The 22,617-nt window shown below is 35.9% G+C and overlaps 1 protein-coding gene across 1 annotated transcript in view; it reads right to left on the minus strand.

The window, feature by feature from the left end:
• Positions 1-692: 692 nt before the first annotated feature.
• The window catches only part of LOC139744256 (uncharacterized), a 32,255-nt gene continuing 10,330 nt past the window's right edge, over positions 693-22,617 (minus strand). Inside the window, exons 4-5 of the mRNA XM_071654700.1 lie at positions 7,416-7,433; positions 693-4,642 (exon numbers count right to left, since the gene is read on the minus strand). Of these exons, the coding sequence (XP_071510801.1) occupies positions 4,598-4,642; positions 7,416-7,433 (63 nt within the window). The 3' untranslated portion in view covers positions 693-4,597. The remainder of the gene's footprint in view (positions 4,643-7,415; positions 7,434-22,617) is intronic.

Here is a 22,617-nt window from a genome sequence, read left to right on the forward strand (position 1 = left end):
CTGATCAACATTTTCTTGTTGGTTGTTTCTATCCTCAATTCACATTTAAGAACTACACAGTATTTTGAAGCACTAAAGCTTTTTTTTTTCCAACAGCAATTGCTAGCAAGTGGCATTAACAGGAATTGATATGTTGCCTTCATAGGAAACTGTTTCATAAAAATATGTTTTCATTCCCATTTTTATCTGCACCTGGTAAGTTGAGAACATGATGTGAAAATATGTGGATCTGTTTTTATGACTTAAATACTGTTAAGCAAGAAATGTTTGCAAATTGCCACGGGCATTCAGTGATATTAGTGTAGACAAGACCTTTCAGCATGCATTTTAATTTGTGAACCACTGCTCTCACAAAATTCGAAAAATCAAAATGCACATGAAAAATTTCTGTTTTTACAGTACCCTGCTATCTTGCTAGGATATCATCTGTGTTTAGCTGTATAGACTTCATCAATCACAGTGTAAATTACTTGGGGTTGGTTGGTTGGTTGGTTTGCTTGCTTGCTTGTTTGTTTGTTTGTTTGTTTGTTTGTTGGGTGTGTGCTACATTCTCACATTTTCCTGACGTTTTTTTTTTTTTTTGTTCTATTCTTTGCATAATGCGAGAGATTACAGCAATCTCTATGTATGCATTACACAATTCAGAAAAGCACAACGTGACTGCTTATAAAATTATTGAAACAGTACACATTTATTTTTAAAAAACATGAAAAAATTGTCACCAAACACATGTAAAAGCTGTTCACAAGCACTATAATACACAAAACGTAATTAGTCAAAACAAAAGACAGCTAAACTACGAAAATACAGCACTCTGCATGGTCAACAGAAACAGTGAAGGGCATCCTATATAATGTAAAGCAAATAATGATGAAAATTCATTGTGCATGTCTTACCAGAATTTGCTGGAACATCTGTCAATCATTTTCAGCAAAAAACATGCAAGCATGATGGTTTTCATTTCAAAGAGTCTGGTACATCAATTTATCAGAATTGGTTATTCAGTCTTCTATATGATTGTCGGGATTTGAGTTCCTGTCCATCTGAATAGTTCAGTTATTTACATGTGGATCCTGACACATCTTGGCGAGTGATATGGTGAATTTAATCATATTCTTTAGCAATGATTACAAACTCATCTGCTTGGAGGTACATGTATTACTGTGACACAAATTCTTTCTCAGTCTATTGCTCAAGTTAAGCCTTGATCCTTGCTGCAAGCTAATCTGTCAAATGTGGGGCCTGACACCAAAGCACTCGACCAACTTTTGCTCCCTCCCCTACCCCCCGAATACTCAATATCTGATTCTGTTCATCATGTCAAAATCTAGATTTAAACTGAGCAAGTGTTTACTCTACCATGTAACTACATATGACAAATCCAGCACAATACTTGACAACTTCAGGACACATTATAAGCAACATGGATATCTTAAAAATGAGGATCACTGGTGGCTGGACATATGGCAGTATTCAAATAGAAAACAAAAATGAATACACCACTGGTTTACACCAAAGTACCCTTAAATGAAGGTCTCTATGCATATCTAACGGCATGTCTCAATATTTCCTGTTATACTCCCCATCTTGGTGCATTCATAAACTTGCACACGATTTTCTTTTGGCAGATTTTGAATATACAGGATATGAATTTTATCATTGGAATTATTGTGTTCGAACTGAAGGTGTGCAAGAATGGGAAGAAATATGATTTTAATATATGTAAGACATTGCCAAAATTTGAATGTTGATAATCTATTGCAGAATCAACGTATCACAGACACCGTAAGATGATATCATGTCTGAAATTTTTCATGAATTTCAAACATATGGTGTGATAAGCTCATTAGGCAATACTGGATTCTTCCAAATTTAGGGATTAAAAGTACATGACATATCAAATTCATTTGAATGAGGTAAGAAAAACCTTGTAAAATCATTGTTCATCTTGTTGAATCACATGTTGTGTGTATTAAGGTTGCTCACGTCAAAATAATAATACAGTGCATCAACAGCAAATGATAATTGCGGTCTACGGTATTCACAAATCTTGCCATTTAAAGGAAGAAATCTTTAGACACACAGGTTACTTGTCTTGCTTCTGGGTATTTGAGAAGTTTGGCATATATACAGCTTCTTTTAGCATCAAACAGACATTTACAAGTGTGCAGCAAGTACGTCATACAACAACCTTCAAAATACAGTAAAATGATAAAATGACTGACACATCAACTCCTTTCCTGTATCTCAATTTTGCTTAATACCTCACATGCCCTATATGAAACATTGTAGCAGCAATTCCAAAACAGTGCTGAGCATGCAGACACCCAAAACTGCCTGTTCTTGCCCAAATTTCCTTCCACTTGATGGTCATGGATGTCAAAAGTCGTGACTTCAACTCAATGATTCCAGTCAAGATGCCTCTATTGCATTCACAGAGGTCAGACGAAACAAAGCACCCCAAATCAAAATGAGGTAGACTTGTTCACATTACATCTAAAACACAGAACTTTCACTGTAATGTAATTGTGTGAGAACACTGCCAAACACCTACACAAGTCCTCTTGGAAACATACCGAAATGACATCCACCAACTGTTTACACATTCACGCTGCAGCATTTCTGAGGAGATTTCAATGAGTTTTTTTGTTCCTCCCTGCTTCACACATTCAAATCTAATGTATCAACTGCATTGCATGAGCTTAAAACAGTTTCAAGACAAAGACAGGCAAATAGGTCTAAAATAACAGCATATTCTCCAATACTCAAGACTGTTCTTCAAATTTACAACTAAGAGCTGCTTTCAAAAAGGCTTTATGCCATGTGCTGTCTTCACATTTAGCTTTGTTTTGGGTACATTGTTTCTTTGATGCAAAAAGTTTCATGTTCACACTCCTCTGAAAGGAATGCAACAGCAAAGGAACTGGACATCTACAGAAGATGTGGAGTTGGTGTAAAGGCTTGAATCAGCATGGGATAGTGATGGGAACTTTGCTTGGTTTTACTTCTTGAGGTAAACTAGTAGTACGACTCTATGGCAGGCACAAGTGTGAACACAACATAATATTCCAGATGTAGCACTGACATCGCTCGGACTGTAATGTCAATGTCTCTTACCGAACAGTGCACAGTAGCTCCTGGAAGCTCCTACCCTAACGGTGAACCAACAAGAGAATACACTGATTGATTCATTGGTTGTTGATGTGTGTGAATAAAATTATGGTAAGCTGCTGCAAAGAAAGAAGAAAGCTTGTCTATTGTTTTGTTTCTCAAGGCAGAATAATTAGCATATGGATAATCTGATGATTCTGATCAAATTGAGGGATGTAATAACAGTGATCTCTCTCTCTCTGACTTACTTGTCTCTCTGACTTTCAATCTATTCTGAGATACCATGTACACACTTTCTCTGAACCATAGAAGACTCTCTTCAATAGCTATGACATGCTGGTTGTGTTTTTCATCGTCACTTTTACATTGTCTTTGGCCATGTCAGTGCTTGGGTCATGTGATGCTTTAATCCACTCCTCATTGGTGGACACTTATCACTCATAGCAACATCTCACAGGACATTTTCCAATATGACCTCCTGGTGCGCTGAAACTTTTTCCTCTCTCACAAATATAATGAGAAATGAACATACACACCCAGTGGGATTTTCAAAACATGATTCACAATATCTCAAAAAAGTACTAAAACATGCAGCCTTTAAATGTTACATGCATGTATATTTACAAGAATCCAACAGGAGTGTTTCAAAAATTCAAAGCAAAGTGACTTAAATCAACTTTCATACCTTCTATTTGTCTTCAAACTGGGAAATTTGGTATTTGCAGTGAATACGAATTTGCCTGTAGTACATGAGTTAACTGACATGATTTATAAGTTATGTTCTTATATCTTTCTGCACATTTCTGATATAAGAAATGAATTTTCCTATGCGGATCACTGTGCTTGGAATTGTGAGTGCCAGTCAAGGCTAAAGAGGAAGGAAAGGTTGCCAGATAATGATTTTTAGCTGACTGAAAAAGGTGGAGAAATATTTACCTAAGTTTTGTACAAAAAAGTTGTGTAAATTCACATCAGGTTTGAATTTACACGGACAGTTTTCAGGACACTAATCCATTAAACATAACACATATATACAAATTCTAAAGCTACATGATCACCTTCGATATCAAAACAAAACCAATCTCAAAGAGGCTTAGAGAAAGGAGTATGAAGATATTCATGTAAAAGCTGTAATGGTACAGGCTAACTTTCTGGGAATTTCAGTGTATTTGAAGTCACAGCGCCACACTGGAATTCATTTTCATCTGTGGTTACTTGCATGCACTGGCTTATGAACATCCTGTTTTTGTTTTATTTTATTTTTGGCAATGATATCAGAGGCTTTTATATCTTTGACTTATGGTCACTTCATATGATTAGTGTCAGTATGTAATATTACAGCTTTCACATGACTTGGTTTAACCATTCATACAAAATAAGTTTGGAACGACATGCTAGACTCTCAGGCAGGATGCCAAGGGCTCTGCTGCAAGTTTTGTCACAAAGATCATGGTGCTCCAAATCAGTGTGGTGACTGGTTACAAGACTAGGAAGTTTCGTCGTCGTCTCCATCGTCTCCCGCTTCCACCTCCTGTCAGGGAAGAGAAGAAATGTGATTGGACACTGATGAGAAGGGATTCAAAGCATGGAATGAAATGACAACAACTAAAGGCATAATTTACCATTTGCAGATGAAACAAAAACCGAGCATTAGTGCTTTAATATAGTTCTAAAATATGAGTTAGGGATAGAAACAACCACTGTAAAGGTTTGAATTGATAAAATCAATGTAGAGTATTGATAAATATACAAAATGTGAACAATAGTTATAATAAAAATGCTTCTAGACTAAACCATCTACAGTTACGATTTATTGAGAAAAATATTGATATCTCCTTATTTTAGGCTTTATTGCAAAAATGTTATATGGTAGGATGTTTTGTGGTACAACAGACCTACACATATGCATCAACTGTGATATCTTGAACATTTTTAAAATCACTGCTACTAAGTAAACAGGACCTTTTACATATTCAGGCAAACGTGAGGCTAGAGCTGAAAGCTACAGGCAGCTTTGTTTTGAAGCAAAATACATGTACAAGTTAAAAATTTATCAAAGTGACTCTGAATATTGAATAATCAATCTGATATTTTGAAAGAAAGTTACAACAGTTACAAATATGAAATGTTTGAGAGCATCAATCTATTCATTTTTTTTTTTGCCAGATTTTGTATTTTGAACATGTCCAAAATAAAAAACTGACTGCAGTGTATCTCTGTAAATACATGTACCTACAAATATACATGAATACAAAAAATGTCAAACTTGCCATGAACTATTGTAGTATTAGGAATGGATGCAAATGTATCTTGAAATCTTTGAATTTCTTGGGCATTTGTTGGCTTGATATGCTCTAGTGTGATGTGGCCTTTTGTGAGGAGTATTTTCACATTGGAACATGGAAAAGATTGGATCCCATTTGGATTGGCTACGAACTGATACATACAAGAAGCAGTTACATTATAATCATGCAGCCATGGTAAACCCAAAAGTCACGTAAACGCATGAATCACGCACGAAATTCGAGCCTTACGCGATACATGAGCGATTTGCGCATTTCATCAGTTTGTCTGATGTGGAACCTTCGTAGTTGTCCGCTGATGTTTGCCGGATCGGCACTTTACGCGATTCCAGGTTTTGAGCAGCTCAAAACTCGGCTTCGCGTAAGAGTTTAAGCAGTATTGTGCTGTTTTACGTAATTTTTGCATAGTTTGCGTAGTTCTTAGGCGGACAATGTGCGAAATATGCATGGAATATCAGTGATCGTTCACAAAAATGTTGCCGCTATCGCGTTCATGCGTGAATCATGCGCGATTCATACACAGTTTATTAGTAATAATGCGCAGATTATGCATGATTTTCCATAGACCTTTCGTCACGCACAACCACGTATTCGCCCTGTTTGGGGCCTTTGCGTGCCTATGTGCTGAAAGTGCGTGGTTTGTTAGTGATATGTGCGTGATCTTTCCGTAGTTCTTGCGCAATTCAACGGTGATTTTCATTGCGTAAAGCAGCGACAATTCTCGCCGGACAAGCACGCACAACCAAATTTCATGCGTGATTCATGAGTTTTCGCAAATTTTGGGCTGTGTGACCACGCCTTTACTTGTTGTTGTTGGGTTTTTTTTTTTTTGGCAAATGGCTGGGTAAAATCTATTTAGACAACACAACATTCTTCACTTAACTTATGCTCATTTAGAGAAATGTTCTCCAAAAGGTTAAATATGTGCACAATAAGATAGTATGTACTTGGAACATCCATAATCAGATGTTTGTAATACATGTATAGATCTCTTCAATCAGTTGCAATATGTTTGTTCCCTTTGTGTGTAAGTTAGAATGAGAACATCATGATAGAGGGGGTGGCTTGATGCACATGATCACATGATCACATGATCACATTGCCATCAATTGCAAATGTTATGTTGATGCAAGTTACCCTCATGCATTTCACATTGCCATATTGTAACAGCCATGCCTCTGTATGTGACTTGTGATGACACCAGAGACAATCTTTTTTTTTTTTCTTTTTTAATCTTAATGCCAGAGGCATCATCTTTAGGCAAGCTAGTTGTATAAGGGTACATTCATTCCATGTGACCTGGCTGCCATAGCCCTCATCAAATGATTCCTTTGTCTGCAACTCATAGCAACAACAGTGTATAACCACCATAGCCTTAGCAACACACGTAAAATGGCTTTTTATGCTCTATGCTGTGTTCTGTGCACGGAATGATCATTAATAGGGGGAAAAAATAGATTGATGATGATGTGTGCAAAGAATGAGAACCAAAATAGTGTCATACAGAAGGTCATTATCACAGACTTACAGCTCACAAAGGCACTGAGCAGTCATACGAATGACATGAGGAATGGAATCAAAATGAAAATAACAGGAAATACAGCACATCAAGTATCAGTGAATACAAGATAGCTAGCCAGATACACCATGGAGATGGCACACACACACACACACACACACACACACACACACAAACAAACACACACAAAATATTAGGAGAAAGATCAGTGAAATGGTTAGCCAAGAATCATACACCATTGTACAAACCTATGACAATATCATTCATTACAAAATAAAAGCATTGGTGATAAGGAAACAGGCTTAAATAGGTGGAGAAACTAATGAATAGAAATGATTTCTATGATTTGGGAAACATTTCCCTGCATATCATCTTCAACTATATCTCTTTGCCTGTTTTTGTTTTCAAATGTTTGTTTTTAGGATATTCAGTACGATCTTCATATGTCTTACCCAAGATGATAAGAGTCAGTTTCTACCTACCTCTTCTTCTACAGGAGCCTGTGAGGGGGAAAAAAGACAGAGAGAAAATTGAGGGGTTGCGTTTGTTTGTTTGTTTGTTTGTTTGTTTGTTTGTTTGTTTGTTTGTTTGTTTGTTTGTTTGTTTGTTTGTTTGTTTGTTTGTTTGTTTGTTTGTTTGTTTGTTTGTTTGTTTGTTTGTTTGTTTGTTTGTTTGTTTGTTTTGCTTTTGCTTTTTGGGGGGTTGGGTTTTTTTTATAGAAGATAATATATGTACTCCACCTTGTAATCATAAATATGAAATGCTAATAGCCTAAGCTCCTAAATCAAACACATCATGTGGGGGCGCTGTGGCATAGTGGATAAGACTCTCGACTCCCGATCGGAGGACCCGAGTTTGAGTCCCGCCCAGTGCTTGCGTCCTTGGACAAGGTGTTTTACCCACCACGTCCCTCTCGACCCAGGTGTATAAATGGGTACCTGGCAACGCTGGGGTAATAATAATGGCAGGGCCCTCTGGTAGAGCAGTGGCAACACTGAAGAGGCCACCCTGGGTAAATAAGACCTTATTATCATTATTATTATCATCAGCAAAGAAATTTCTTTACCACTGTACATCTGTCCAAGACTAGAAACTGAAAAAGGTCCAGACTCTTCTTATTTTAGCCCATCCTCCAAAAGTTACATCAAGCAGAGAAATTTAGGCATTTTTAAATGAAAATCAACAAGATTTTGATTTGAACATTTGACTAACTGTCCTTTGATCATGGACATAGTCCATTTCCCCAAGCCATTTAGGTACCTCTCAAGTAAGTATCCTACCATTAATCCCCTTAACTGATAAGTATACAAATACATATGACAACAGGTGTAATACAGAGCATCATAAATCAAATAGAACATTTCGCTTTTCTTTCATAGTAGTTCACTTATCTATGTCACATAGGGCAAGACAGTGCTACCCAGTGACTTCACATCTTTTTCAAAGTAATGATAAAAAAGAAGCGTCTGCTTTGATACATGCCCTCCAGCAGAAGTTTTCACCATCAATACCTGGGGATAACCATAATCATTTTAATGTGATGTAAAAGCGGGAAAGCGGGGGCAACGGCAGAGCCTGTATGTACTGTCTTGTTTTTTGTTTTTGTTTTGTTTGTCTCCGTTGTTGCTAATGCTTGTGCGAGGTGTGTAGTAGCATTAGTAGCAGTAGTTTTATTAGTAGTTGTAGAAGTAGAAGTAGTAGTAAGACTGTGTATTGGTACAGCCTTTCAAGCAGAGAGGCACATTTTGTTCTATGTATGTTGTTTGTTGGAAAAAGCTCACTGGGTATATTAGAATTCTTTTGTAAATATGAATAAGATTGATATTATTTCGATGAATTGTCGTGGTTTGGGCAATCGGAAAAAAAGGAACGAGGTTTTTGATTTTTTGAAAGTGAGTAAATTTCATATATGTTGTTTACAGGATACTCATTTCAATGCCTTAGAAGAAGAAAATTTAAGAAGAGAGTGGGGCAGTGATTGTTTTTTTAGTTTTGGCACATCAAATTCAAGGGGCGTAGCGATATTATTTCGTGAAGATATCACTATAGATATAAAAGGATATGAAATAGATGATAAAGGTAATTGGTTGATTTTAGATATGAAGTTATGTGAAAATTCATTTTCTTTGGTTAATATTTATGGGCCAAATACAGACTCCCCGGGGTTTTATGAAAATATTCAGAAGCTTATACTTAAAAGAGAAAATTCGTTAGTTATATTTTGTGGAGATTGGAATTTGGTACAAAATTTTGATTTGGACACATATAATTATGTACGGTTAAATAACCCTAGAGCAAAGAAGAAAGTGGATGAAATGAAATGTGATTTGGAGTTGGTAGATCCGTGGAGAATACAACATTCTACAGATAAACAGTTTACATGGCGTCAAAATAATCCTTTGAAATTAGCTAGATTAGATTTTTATTTGATATCTAAGAAAGCATTAACATTGGTTGATAAGGTAGATATAATGTCAGGTTTTAGGACGGATCATTCTTTGATTACATTAAGTTTGAATTTAGGATATTGTAGGGGGCCGAGTTATTGGAAATTTAATAATACATTATTGAAAGATGATGTGTATATTGAAAAGATAAAAGAATTGATTACACAAACAGTTAAATTTTATGCGATAAATGATATCTCTTACGATTGTAGAGATTGTCAATTTGTTATTAATGATCAATTATTTTTTGATACATTATTAATGTTGATAAGAGGTGAAACAATAAGTTATATGAGTTATAAGAAAAAATTGGAAAAGAATAAGGAAAAGCAATTAGAAAAAGATATAATTGAGTTGGAAGGATTGTTGTTAATACAACAAGATGAAGAATTTATTTTAGAGGAATTAAAAGAAAAGAGAGAATGTTTGGATAAAATTAGACAGGAAAAAGTGAATAGTATATGTTTTAGATCGAAAATTAAATGGATGGAATTTGGTGAAAAGCCTTCAACATATTTTTTGAATTTGGAAAAGAGTAATGTTATAGATAAGCAAATTTTACAATTGGTGGATAAAAATGGAAAGATATTAAATCAGCAACAGGAAGTATTAGAGGAAGTAGCAAATTTTTATAGTTTATTATATAAGAAGCAAAATGTTGAAGATATGGATTTACAAGAAATTTTAGAAGGTCAAGATATTCCAAGGTTAAATGAAACACTTAGATTGTCTTTAGAAGGCCCTTTGCAAATAGAAGAATTGGATCAAATGTTGAAAAATATGAAAAATAATAAGTCACCTGGAATGGATGGATTTACTGTAGAATTTTTTAGAGTATTTTGGGAAGATTTGAGGTTTTTAGTGTTGAGATCATTGAATTATGCATATACAGAGGAAAATATGTCTTTTTCTCAAAAATTGGGTGTTTTAACTTTGATTCCTAAAGAAGATAAAGATAAGTATTATTTGAAAAATTGGCGACCAATTTCTTTGTTGAATGTAGTTTATAAATTAGCATCGGGATGTATTGCGAATCGAATTAAGAAGGTTTTGTCTTTTGTGATAAGTGAAAACCAGAAAGGGTTTTTATCAGGTAGATTTATTGGAGAGAATATTCGCCGTTTATATGATTTGATTTTGTATACAGATGTTAAAGATATTCCAGCATTATTATTATTGATTGATTTTGAAAAAGCTTTCGATTCAATCTCTCATGAGTTTATAACAAAAGTGATGTCATTTTTCAATTTCGGTCCCTCAATAATTTCTTGGATAAATATTTTATATGCTGATGCTTTTTCGTCTGCTCAGATTAATGGTTTTTTTACTGAGAGATTTAAGATAGAAAGAGGTTGCAGGCAAGGCGACCCTCTTTCTCCATATATATTTTTGTTGTGCAGTGAAATATTAAATTTGATGATTTCTGGACCTAATTCATTTGAAGGGATAAAAATAGATAATATGTTTCATAGAATAGTTCAATATGCGGATGATACACTGTTGACATTAAATGGTACAGAGAAGGATTTATTTATAGCAATGAATATTGTAGATAGATTTGCAAATATATCTGGTTTAAAAATCAATGAAAATAAAACAAAAGTAATATGGATAGGGAAATGTAAGAATAAAGAAGATAGAATGTTGCCTGAAAGGAATTTTCATTGGGTGTATGAAGGAGGTTTTAAGTATCTGGGTATACATTTTTTTGTTGATTTAGAGAGAACTGTTCAGTATAATTATTATGACAAAATGGAAGTGATTAGGAAACAAATGAACTCTTGGCGTAAACGCTCTTTAACAGTGCTTGGTAGAATTGTAGTTATTAAGTCATTGTTGTTATCAAAATTGAATTATTTGTTTTTGTCTTTGCCAAGTCCTAAAGGTAATTTTTTGAATGAGATAAATGATATGTTTTATAGTTTTATATGGGAAAGGAAGCCGGATAAAATAAACAGAATTCAAATGTCTCAGACATACGCACAAGGTGGAGTGAAAATGATAAATATTTACACACAGGTTACAGCACTGAAAATATCATGGATTAGGCGATTGTTATTTACAACGGATAAATGGTCAGAAAAATTATTGAGTATATTTTTACCCCGTACCCATCAATTAGACATGAGTCTCGGAAATGCTTTTTTCTTTGAACAAGCCTCACATACGTGTAATCCCTTTTGGAAAGAAGTATTCGCAGCTTACGGCGAATTACTTTCGGTTTATTGTAATAATTTTCAGTGTCAACCTTTGTGGAAAAATAATAAGATTACTATAGGAAATGCGTCGGTTTTTAAACGAAAGTGGTATCAAAAAGGAATTCGTTTTGTTAATGATTTGTTAGATGAAGAAGGAAATGTATTATCATTTACTGCCTTTAAGAGGAAATATGATGTTGACGTTAATTTTTTAGATTATTTTGGAATATGTCATGCGGTTAAAAAAGCAGGTTGTGATAGAAGTATGAATAATATGGAAAAGTTTTGTCAACCAATTATACCTGATATTTTACAATTGGTTATAAAACATTCTAAAGGATGTTCACATATTTATGCTGTTTTGTTAAAGAATAGAAATAATGTATATCAATGTAAAGGATTTTTAAGATGGCGACAATTGATACAACTTGAAGAAAAGAAATGGCAATCTTTTTCGTTGGCCCCGTTTAAGAGCACGGAAGATGTTAGTTTACGATGGTTTCAGTTTAAAATAGTTCATAGAATTTTATATACAAATAAGATGTTGAATAGAATTGGATTGGTTGAAAGAAGTGAATGTTCATTCTGTAATGTGAATGTTGAGACTTTAATACATTTTTTTAGTGAGTGTCAATATGTTGATAGATTGTGGGTTGAAGTAAGAGAATGGATTAATATTAACACGGGGTTAGAAATAACATTTACGACGGAAAATAAATTATTTGGTTTTGGGGGTATTAACAATTCGGCATTGAATTGTATTACCATGCTTGTGAGATATGAAATTTATGTTTGTAAAATAAGAAAAATAATACCTCGTTTTGATTTATGTAAATATAGTATAAGGGAATATTATGATAGAGAGAAATTTATCGCAAGAAATAATCATAAGTTGCAAGTGTTTCAGAAAAAATGGTGTCTTTTTAGACACCTTTTTTCTTGATGTATATTGTATTGAATTCGAAAAAAAAGCATGATGTTATTTGAAATATGTTGTAATATGTGTATAGATGAAAGAGAATAATAAATATCCCAGTGAGGGGAAAAAAAAAAAAAAAAAAAAAAAATTTTCTCTCAGCCCCAAGAGAACTGATATGTTGTCAAGGTCGTGAACAGAAGAGAGAGTGAGAGTAGGGGTGGGGGGGGGGGGGGGTGGGGGAGGACTTCAAACCGGATATGAATAACCCTCTGTAAATGCAATTACTTCAATTTCACTGTCAATCCCAGCACACTGGAGTTCAAGTCAGTCTGTAAGAAGCAACAGTCTGTACAAGCAGTGTATGCTGTCGCACAGTACCAAGTGGGATCTTTGCTCCTTCTTTGTCTCCATTCTGAGTTTTCTTACAGTTTTTTTTTTTCTGTTTTACAGGCGTTTTTGCAAGCATACGAAAGCTGCACAGATTTCAAGTCATATTTTCTCTTGCAATTCACAATCACTTTTACATCAGTTCCAACAAACAATCTCTAATTTGCAAATTTTCACACAAATTATGAACAGAAATATCAGCTGTAGATGGCATGTCATTGAAATACCAAGGATATTTCCAATCTTGATGCTGCATGAAAAGGCTCAATGTATTCTTTGCAAGATGGTTCTTCTTTGGTTAGATATTTGAGTGTAGAAATGTTTAGCTTTGCTCTTGTTTTTGTATTGTTTTCCCACATACATTCTGTACGGAAGTCCTCAAAAGGGTTGTTTGTATTCTCTCTGGGTTAAATTCAAAGAAGAACTGCCTCTGGGATGCACATTAAGGATATGACGGCTGTCCATCCATACCAAAACAGAACAAACGAACAAATTAAAACAAATCATATAAAGAGGTAGATGTGAGATATGGCAAAGGAATCTGCTGCAAGCAGTATATTCCATAGAGTCACAGTGAAATCGGAAGTACTTTTTGTCAGGCACCCTTATAACCATGATGCTACAATGTACAAGAGGAAAACAAAAGCTTCAATGCAGTTTTCAGTGTTCAGTATGGATTTGCACAATATTACATAATGACATGTCTGTGTGTAGTCACATCAATACATATTTTGCATGAAAACTCAGACACAAGAAATGCCTGTGTGTTGTGTCATCATCATTTGAATAAACTGTATTCTGTAGGTGGGCAGTAACAGTGGCGGATCCAGGGGGAGCGCACCGGGGGCATGCCTCCCCCCCCCCCCTTTATTATTTTTTTTTTGTTAAAACAGAAGAAATAACAAGAAAAAAATGAGGGGCACGCCCCCCCCCCCCCCCCTCCTTTTACGGAATTCCTGGATCTGCCCCAGAGTAGAAATGGTATTGCCGGGGTCCTCACAAATCTTGCAAATCACCGATATTCACAGAATTAACACTTCACAGAAATACCAATGTCTCTTATAACATCTCCCATAATAAAACTGCATTTTATATAAAACATGTCCAAGGTTGGAAATCAATAATTTCTCTCTTGAAGAGATATTACTTCTTTTAATTCTGTCATGTGGTTCTTGATCAAAATTCAGCCACTTGCAAAATAGTTTTACAAGTCACAAATTTGCAAAAATATATGGCATATAGAGTAGCAATTTAGTAAGTAAACTGTCATGACAAAGCTGGAATGTTCCAGCGGCTCCGTATGTATTACTCTTCAATTTGCCTGACCCATGACTGCATTATATTTGTGAGACATGGTAGACTAATGATGTGTCAAAAACCTATAGTTTAGTAAAGGGGAAAGAAACCCAATCTCACAAGTTGTTGCACAATGAAGTGCAGTGCTGAGTTTCAGCCTTACTAGGCTGATAGTTTGACACAGTGCAATGTGTTGGGAAAAAAATGTCTTAAAGGCAAATGAAACCCCCATGTACATATATGGATTGAGGAAATGCAGTAATATTAGTATAACACATTGGTGAAGTTTGAGGAAACTGGATGATCTGATATAAAACATTTTGATCTTTTTAAGTTTTGGTACAGCCACTGAGCCACAGCCAGATGAGAAGAAAACAACAGTTTGTGATTATCAATATGTACAAGGATACAGATAGAATATAAAGAGAATTTCTCATTATCTATGTTTTTTTAACAAAAATACATACATTTCCTTGACCTGTCACTCACATACTGTAGGTCCTATGTTCAGGATAAAATTATTCCCCTGCTTTCTGATAGAGGTAATTAAAGTGCTCTTTTATTATGCAATAGAAAAGTGAACATATGTTGACTTTTCTATATGCCATTTTCCATACATGACATCACAATGTGTTGCAGTCTCCTCATCCAGCAATGACAGTATGGTACCAAACTTTTTAAAATTCATAACTTTTCAATGGATTGTCCAATTTCCATCAAAATTCACTGATGTGTTCTACTAATAATATTACTGCATTCCCTCAGTTCACATCTATAGTTGGATTTCCTTCTGCTTTAAAACATTTTTTTTCAACACATTGAACTGTATCAATTTATTGGCCTAGTGAGGCTGTATCTCAGCCCTGTTATACACTTCGTTGTGCAACTACATGTGAGATCACACAAAAGAAAACTGCTATGCTAATTACATGTCAGGCATCATCTGCACATTGAGGGATTTCCTATTGTGATGTCACACTCTAGGGATTTCTGCTTTGTGTACAGGAAGCCATAAAATATGGAATACTTGAAACCTGGAAAAATGTTAATGATTAGACTTGTCTGCATGGCTTATCCCTACAATAGAGTGCAAAATTAAGAAGATGAGTCATAAAAGGGGCAATTTCTTTACTGCTAGAGGGCATATGGATAATTGCATCTTTCTATACTAGAAGTCATTGGGATTTCACTTTTACTGATTGTAAGAGAGATCCTGTTTTGGACATCCTTATTGGTTTGGTTTATGCTTGGCTCGAGAGTAGCTTTGTCCAGATGAGTTAAAGGGGCATAGTCCCGGTAGTTTAGAGGGCGCTTTTGATGATAGTACTGATCACCGTTAGCATTGATACGAAGATTACCGAAGTTGAGCTGTCATCAAGAGTAAAGTGCATAGCTGTTGCTAAGTAACGTTGCCTTCGTTGTCTTCTCTGCGCATCGCGCAGTCTGTAGTAATGCCAGGGTGCGTGCATATGTGCTTGTTATTATGACATCACAAAAGAAGTTTGCTAAAGCTGTCATCCACCTCAGTCGAATCATGAGCCGAACTGTGATCGGACCACTGACAGCAGTGGATCGGACTTCTTCGGACTCGGGGAAGTGGGCCAAAGCGTAAGCGCTAAAGAGGAGTCGATAGCGTAGGTCTCTATAGGTAACTTGCGCAGTGCGCCCGCGTACGCATTTGACTAAAACACCGGGACCATGCACCTTTAAGGGGCAGTCAGTCATTACCCCGAATGTTTCTACATACAATATCACATTATTGTAACATGAGCTTTGAGATGTTTCTATAATTTGGCTAAATGGCTTGTAAGCTTTAGTGGTCTGCATTTGGATGAATGCAGGATTGAAACAGAAAGCTGTGACTTTTGTAAGACAACATTGTGGAAGCAACAGGTCTATCTTTCTACTAATGATACTGGGTTCCAAGAGTTAGTGGAAAGAAAACCCACAAAAGAGCAGTATTCAGGAAAAAATTCAACAAAAGTGATGTCAAGCAATAATACCATGGAAACAGAATTACTTCATTAAGAGATGAACTATATGTAACAGTGTTAAGAATTGTTCATCTGTCAATGAGCTGCTTTTTAGTCGTTGTTGTTGTTTTCATTTGGTTTTTTTTATCGAAATATTGAGAAATATACTCCTTCCTGCGGCTGTTTTGCCTTTCAGTCGGATTAGAAACCACGATGCTTTCCTGAGTGTCTCTGATGTAATGCTAAAACAGGAGTTCAAACAGGAGTTCACCTTTTATGAGACCAGGAGATAGGATGTTGAATCTGGAGACAAGATGTAATTTTAAACAGTAGAGACATGACAATGACGAAGTTAGATACAGAGTGGACCTTTTAGTTGGTTCCTGGTGGGCAAGAAGTCATCAAACCTTTGGCACTGACATGAATATGAGTAGTCTGAGGTTTCTGGGAGTGTGCCATGACTGCAAAACTAAACACTAGAGCAATTCAACTGCTGTACATGCATTCAGCTGGGAAGCCTTTACCCCATAAAGCAATCACCATTCAGGTCCACAAGTATGGCTCTTTACTCACAATGACCTTTGACCCACTAGGCACATTGAACTTGTTACCCATCTATTTTGATCGAGCTGTCTCAATTAAACTCCAGTTTGATGCTTTATGGCTGGAAACACAGATTCTTTACAGAATTTCTGTGATCATTGACCTTTGAATTTGACATGTCATTTCAATAATTGTTCTTGTGTGACCTTACATAATGACCAATCTTCCACAATATCAAAGTCACATGGGTAAATTCCTTGGTAGGCTCAAAACATTTAATTTGGGTCAAAAAATCTACTTCCTTTTTTAAAGGACAAGTTCACCTTCATAAACATAAGGATTGAGAAAATGCAGCAATATTAGTAGAACACATCAGTGAAAGTTTGAGGAAAATTGGACAATCGATGCAAAAGATATGAATTTTTAAAATTTTTGTGTTGGAACTGCTGGACGAGAAGACTACTACAGCTTGTGATGTCATATGAGTACAACAGTATAAAGAAAATGTAAAGAAAATTCAACATATTTTCATTTTTTTCGCATAATAAAAGAGCATTTGACTTGCCTCTTTCTAAAGGTAGGGGGAATAATATTGCCCATGACATATGTCTGTAACGAGTCAAGGAAATGTGTACTTTTTTCAAAAGATGAAATTTTGTGAAATTCTCTTTATATTTTCCTTATATTGTTGTACGCATGTGACATCGTACACTGCAGTAGTCTTCTCATCCAGCGGTTACTGCACAAAAACTTCAAAAATTCATAACTTTTGAACGGGTTGTCCGATTTTCCTCAAACTTTCAATGATGTGTTAATTCTGCTAATATTGCTACATTTTCTCAATCCTTATGTTTATGAAGGTGAACTTGTCCTTTAATGGGATAATAGTTCTGTTTTTTTAAGATTCTTAAGTTTCAAAGCATATAGAACTAAGAAAAGTAATACTGTATAACACGATATTTTCGCGGCAAGAAATTTTCGCGAATGTGACCCGATGGCCTTATTCGCAGTATGAAATTTTTGCAAGTTGCCTCCAACATTCAATGCATAATAGTGTAGACAAGATCTTAAGCATGCATTTTAATATTGTGAAACTCGGCTCTCACGAAATTAAAATGCATGCGAACATTCCTCATTTTACAGCATTTTATCAAAATAATTTGCAGACCCATGGTTCTTTTGTGTGAAGTTGTTTGTCTCCCATTTCCATTCATGAGGAACAGTAAGTATACACATCACAATACAAGCCTTTTTAACTAGAAATGTTTCTAATATGACTGGTATTCCCACGCCATATCACATTATTATCCCAATAGGTCTACAGTAGCCCTGCATCTTTAGAGTGTTAGATGACAGTTTCCCATGATTGATGGCACAACCAGAAATGTGCTGAGTGTTTACAATTTTATACATTCCTTGAACCAGATTTCACTTGGTTGGCTAAATCATTTCAGAGAGCAAATATTCAGGAATATGAACATTTTCACTTGACCTTTGACTCTTGCCTATTGATCCAATGGCCCAAAACTTTCTTCAGATAATCATTAACTTAGGCCTATAGTGATATCCAATTTTCATGGCAATACTATGATCTACTTTCAATATGGGGGGGGGGGGGGGGGGAATAGTGACATCTTAACATTATCACTTAACCTTTGACCCCATGGCTGAAATCTTTCCTTATAGAATCATTGTGCAGTAATGCATACATAATTTTTCAAGGTATGGAGAAAATAGTGTCATTTCAGCAATAGATAGCAGAATGTTAGGATTTTCACCTGGCCTTTGACCCTTGACCTTATGAACCATGACCCCAAAATTCTCAAGAGAATCATTAATTGTCATGCAGTACATGCATATCAGTTTATACCAAAATTTCATAAAGATAACTTGAGCCTTTTCGGAAAATATAAAAAAGTGATGCTTTAGAATTATCACTTCACCTTTGACCTTGGAACTTTCATCCCATTGCCCAAAACTTTCCCTTGAGAATCCACCTAGTAATACACTGACCATGCTTTTACACACACCAAGAGTGCGTAATTTGAATGGTACCTGTAACTTACAAACACAACTGCAATTACCATTCAAATCATTGTTCATTCACACAACCGAGGAAGGCTTCACGGATTCTGCGGTTTTGAATTTCAGAGTGAGGAGGGAAGGTTTGGCTTCTTTCCATGTTCCCATCAGTCACTTTTGAGCTATCTTTCTGCAGGAGTGGTTGGAAGGTCACCATAATCTCCGCCCCCAAAAAACATGATTGGAGTTCAATTACATTCACATGGTCATTTCGATTCTGGCAAAACGTGATTGGAAAACACCTCCAAACCATCATTTGAAACATGATTGGAATTACGATTCACATCACCCTCTGTGATTCCAGTTTACATTCACATGACAAGAATGCATAATTTGAAGCACAATTCTACTGATGCATGAAAATGCCTTCAGGCATTGCAGAGATATGGGGAATCTACTAAAATTCTACGAATTTGACCTTGACCTTTGCCCTATGCCCTTGAGCATGAGCACCCAAAAGTAACAGTTTCGTCCCTGTCATACATACTGTAAAACATAAATTCGCGGCATGAAATTTTCGTGAATTGGAGCCAACTCTCTAAAAAAAATTGAGTGAAAATATTCACTCTTGAAGGAGTGGATACCAAAAAAAGGTAAATTTTGGAGTGAAATTGGAGTGAATTTCGAGTGAAAATGTTCATTTTCACTCGTTTTAGAGTGATGTCAGGGATCACTCCAAAGTCTTCGAGTGATCCCTGAGGTCACTCCAAAATGAGTGAAAATGAACATTTTCACTCGAAATTCACTCCAATTTCACTCCAAATTCACTCTTTTTTGTATTCACTCCTTCAAGAGTGAATATTTTCACTCGATTTTTTTTAGAGAGAATGGCCTTTTTCGTGGCATGAAATTTACGCGAATTGCCACTGGTGTTCAATGCATGTAGTGTAGACAAGAACTTTTGCATGCATTTTAATTTTGCGAATCTTGGCGCTCGCGAAATTCGCGAACTTAAAATGCACGCAAACATTCCTCGTTTTACGGTAATGCCAAGTTTCAAACATGTACATTAATAGTTATGGTCAGTTTAGGGGAAGGTGCATTACATTGTCTCAATAATTGACACATGATCATGATGACGTCATCAGCACAAGCTTGGTTTGGAAGGTTTTATTACTTTTTTTTTGTGGGTGGATCCAAGTAATCTGAAGAAACAAAAAGCAGAAAAATTATTACTGAATCCATAGCATATATATATATGAATTTTCCTGGCCCCATAAGTGATGATCATGGTACATTTCAGCACAAATCAACATGCATTTGCCATCGAGGTCCTTTCATTTTAAAGCCTTCATTATCTGAAGTCAAATTCTTGGAGTTTGCATTTTTGTCACTTATTAGATTTGCTCAGGAACATCCAATTTTGATAAGTGGCATATCATATCAAAGCCAAAAATCTCCTTTATAACTCTTACCTAAAGTAAAAGTTAAAAAAAAATATGTATCTTTCAACTTTGTTTGTTTAGTGAAAGGTCATACTCATCTGTATTCACTCCTAACAAACTGTATTGCAACTAGACATTCTAAGCTGAACATGTGGCTGGAAATTTATATTCTTTTAAAGCCAAATTAAGTAGACTAATCTTTGACCTTACCATTTGATTTTTTTTTTCACCCCTGTCATTTCACACAAATTGATACCTACCTATTTTGTATCTTAATCACTGAACGATATTACCACTGGAATTTGCAGGTTTTATTCACAGATTTAATAATTACAGTTTTGGCCAAAGTGCACTAAGGTCTAGTCTTTGACCTTATGTACAATGTTAAAAATATAATCCACCAATCAGAATGCACTGTAGCTGTATTAATGTAATAATTTTGGTAATGAAAATAATGATAACAATAATGATGAGAAGACTGATAAGAACAGTAATTATGTTCCTCATTAATGAAATCCTGTTCAGTGACTGGTCTAAATAGTATCATGTAACCAAACAAAACATTACATCAGAAGCAAGAAGTAAAGGGAGCTTATTGGGAGAACTGGAACTTTACTACTGCTTCAGAAACGAGAGAAACACAAACTAAAATGTGATAGAGAACAGGCACAGACAGCTAACAAGAACAGGAGCTACAAAAAATAGCAATTGTCCTCTAATCATCATTTTCTCATCCTTCTCCATCCAAAGCTTAATCATAATAGGTCTTTATATTTCCTAAAGTTTACATAATCTAAAGCCCACAGAGCAGATTGAAGGACAGCAAACAAAGTTTGGGATGTAGCATTCAACGAAAACATCCTTTGTGAACATTCTCCCAGAATACTTGATACCACCGTGAATTAGGTTTACAACCCAGCACACATCATGAAAAACTATCGTGGACCACATAAGCAATGACAATCTAGAAACCAGAGGCATGGAATTTACAGCCTTTTTATGGAGACTAGCTGTTAACCTCAGGGCCCCTGAAATGTAAAAGAACTCACTCGAAATATACAAAGCAAGGAGAGGAAAGGTTCCTCAAATTTTTTTTTTTCCTCTACCTCCCCCCTTTCTTGTTGGGAAAGCAGCATGCAATGTGAGGAATGGCCAGGGCAATGACATGGTATGGTTTGACACCAAGAGTTCACTGGGAGGACAGCCATGGCTGGGAGATTTAATATGCCCCTCTCTATGACTAGAACACTGTGTCCTCTCTGCACACATGCATCGCTGCTAGCATCTCACACGGTTAGCATCTCAACGTACCTAGAGAACAGCACTGTGATATCATGCCATCGTGAGACAAGAGAGACAGTGACTGACATACCAAGTGGGATGAGCAGAAATGAAGACAGACTTACAAAAAAACAGATATACGGCTTAGCAATAGCACACACTGAAGAGAATGAACAGACAGTAGGAGCATTGAATATAACCAAGTTTGAGGAGGTTGAGGAGATACAATGGTGTCAAGACTATCATAACATCAATTGAATTCAATTTCTTTGACATCACAGACAAGAGTTCACTTGACACCACGTTTACCATACATCTCTCTGCCTGGACTCATATATTCCCCATCAGAGCAGCTCAGAGTAGCGAAGTAGATAGCAATACTTGAAATACCATCAGTGCTACCAGGAGCTAAGAAATAATTCAGAAAACCCTAGTTGTTCTTTGTAGGATTTTTTATTTTTTATTTTTTTTTTTTTTTTGGGGGGGGTGAGGGTTTATTTTTTTCTATGAATATGTGCATGTGTGTCATTTTCCCACACAGACAGGGAAGACCAGACATGATGCATACATAAATGAGCTGTGAGATTAAAATTAATGGAGCATAAAGTCAGACTTCTGGGTCAGCACTGGATGGTTTAACAGAAAGGAGGCATTAGGATTGAGTTTGTTGGTTGTCTCACATTATCTAAAGATGGCAAGCAGTAGAGAGCTGCTACTATAGAAATCAGAGACACTTTCATTTATGAGACCAAGAACAGTGCACCTTGCCACTCTTCAGGACAATTCCAATCAACAGAAGTGCTGGAAAGGTTTTAAGAGGGAATAAGATGAATTCAAGCTCAGATGAGCTTTAGTGGTACAAATATATTTAGCTTCACTCCATGACAGCAGAGAACTATAGTGAAAAATAAAATCAAAGAACAAAGCATGAAGTGTACAGCCTGCAGGTCATGGTCAGTACAGATTTGGAGTGAGCTTAATTCTATGCCTATTCCACATGCTATTTTACCCCTCCTCTACCCTACTCCACAACCCAGCCCACTCCCCACCCATACCACCCTCTTCCAGTTCCATACTCCTTTGCTTGTCCTTGACCCACCACAAAGTAAAAAGCTAACATTTTGGCTCCTGCAAAATTCCTTTCCCCTTTCTCCTGCAAGATTGCTATCTCTT

The sequence above is a fragment of the Diadema antillarum genome, unplaced genomic scaffold (genome assembly GCF_040938485.1).
Source record: "Diadema antillarum isolate AM-2024a unplaced genomic scaffold, OU_Dant_1.0 seq00001148_RagTag, whole genome shotgun sequence".
Lineage (NCBI taxonomy): Eukaryota > Metazoa > Echinodermata > Echinoidea > Diadematoida > Diadematidae > Diadema > Diadema antillarum.